This window comes from Sinocyclocheilus anshuiensis, unplaced genomic scaffold (assembly GCF_001515605.1).
Source record: "Sinocyclocheilus anshuiensis isolate Anshui unplaced genomic scaffold, SAMN03320099.WGS_v1.1 scaffold741, whole genome shotgun sequence".
Taxonomy (NCBI): Eukaryota; Metazoa; Chordata; class Actinopteri; order Cypriniformes; family Cyprinidae; genus Sinocyclocheilus; species Sinocyclocheilus anshuiensis.
In genome coordinates, this window is record NW_015539867.1 from 461,526 (window position 1) to 463,369 (window position 1,844).

Sequence of the window (1,844 nt, forward strand, 5' to 3'; positions counted from 1 at the left end):
TCCGTGATTTCTCGGCATACTTGTGCCTCGGCCAGATGCAGTCGAACACAGGCCTCTCCTAAAGCATGCGCCACACGCTCCATGTTTGAGTCACTCTGTTAATAAAGATTTAGAAAGCATAAAAAAAAATAAGCTAATATACGAATTGTATTAAATAAATGTACATCAAAATTATAGAATACATATAGAATTATACATATAAAAATGATATAATATAAATTCAAATATTATATAAATAATTAAAACACAATAATTATAAACGAACGAAAATTCATTTAATGTACATTAAAAGCATACTATTGTGAAGTATTTACACATCAATATGTATTAGTTAAAAATAATTTGTATATCTAGAAAACTAGTATATTGACATATAAAAGGTATATAATAATAATAATAAATAAATGAATTATAATATCTAATAAAATACATATTAAATTAAAAGCATAGCTACTTACATTATATACATTAATGCGTTTAAAATAAGTTTGTCTAAAAATGAATAATATACACATAAAATGAGTACTAATAACAGTAATAAATATAAAATTTCTATATTTTGCAATAAAAATACACATGAATAAAAAGCATAATTTCATTTTATATATTAATATTATTTAAATACTTAAACATGGATATTTTTAAATAATAGCTTGTGTAACTGCTAAATGTATATTTATACGTCTCAGTAAACTATGGCAGCATTTCTCAGCTCGCACGCGCCTATGATGCCAAAAAATGCTAACTATAGTTAGGCAGATCAACAAGTTGAGTCACAGAACCTGTATCAAGTTTACTTTTAACTCTACAAAATAAGGCGACATTTATACCGACAAGAAAGCCAGGGGAGTTTAAAACAGACAACAACTAGATGAAGAAAATGCTTGTCTCACCAGCAGCGCGATGTCAAGCGTGGCGAAGATCGCTTTACAAACCACGCAGGACATGTTGTGCCAGCTGAACCCGAGCCTAAACCCACCAAACTCCTCCACGAACCTCAGCTGGGGCGAATCTGTTCCTCCCTCGAGAGGGTATGAGGAACTCCGCGGCACCGAAAACAATGTCCAGACTAAGAAAACTGCGCAGACGGTGGATAAGCCGAACACCGGACGCTTCATGCTGAATGCGCGGCGAGCTACACTGAGGTAAACTCTCTCAGTCCTCTGTCATAAAACACAAAAGGTGCGTTCGACTTCATGCAGCACTGCGCAGATCGATTGCAATCTGACTTGAAGCAGTGCATGCCGGTTAGTAAACAGATGAACGAATGACTCGAAAAACCCGAAGACTCGAAACAGGTGAACTACTTGACTAATTCCAGTACAGAACCCAAAGAGAGGCTGAGAGAAAGAAAGAGTTTGAGATTTAGCACACTAAGGCCCAATCCCAATTCTACCCCTTAGCCCAGTGGTTTTCAACCTTTTTTTCTACCGGGCCGCACTATGGTCCAAGTGCAAGTCTCGCGGGCCGCACGCATATCATTTACATATGTCAGCAGTACAAACCAACCTGATTTATATTATTATAGCCTAAATATTATGATATCTAATCGATTACATTCATTGAAATAAATAAATAATTCTACTCCCCATAAATAACACCCAATTTTGTGAACTTCGGCTCGAAAGGAGTAACAGCACAATCATAGGCAGAGTTTCACTTTTATGCCGCGCTGGTGGAAACAACACGAGACCGTGCTACCGTGACTGTCAAGAGCGGCTCTGTTTAGTGTCCCGCAGCAGAGCGAGCATGCCGTCAGCGCAGCTGAAGAGTTCTGCCTTCAAATGCACGCAATAGGCTTAAGTTTGCCGCAAAGCACCGGCAAAAGTAATTACCATAAATGC

General features: G+C 37.1%; 1 protein-coding gene across 1 annotated transcript in view; it reads right to left on the bottom strand.

Moving 5' to 3' along the window:
- smpd1 (sphingomyelin phosphodiesterase 1) overlaps positions 1-1,175 on the bottom strand; it is a 6,125-nt gene extending 4,950 nt beyond the window's left edge. Inside the window, 2 exon segments of the mRNA XM_016481427.1 lie at positions 1-95; positions 894-1,175. The exon segment at positions 1-95 is cut by the window's left edge and continues 16 nt beyond it. Coding sequence (XP_016336913.1) covers positions 1-95; positions 894-1,118 — 320 coding nt within the window. The 5' untranslated portion in view covers positions 1,119-1,175.
- Positions 1,176-1,844: the final 669 nt, after the last annotated feature.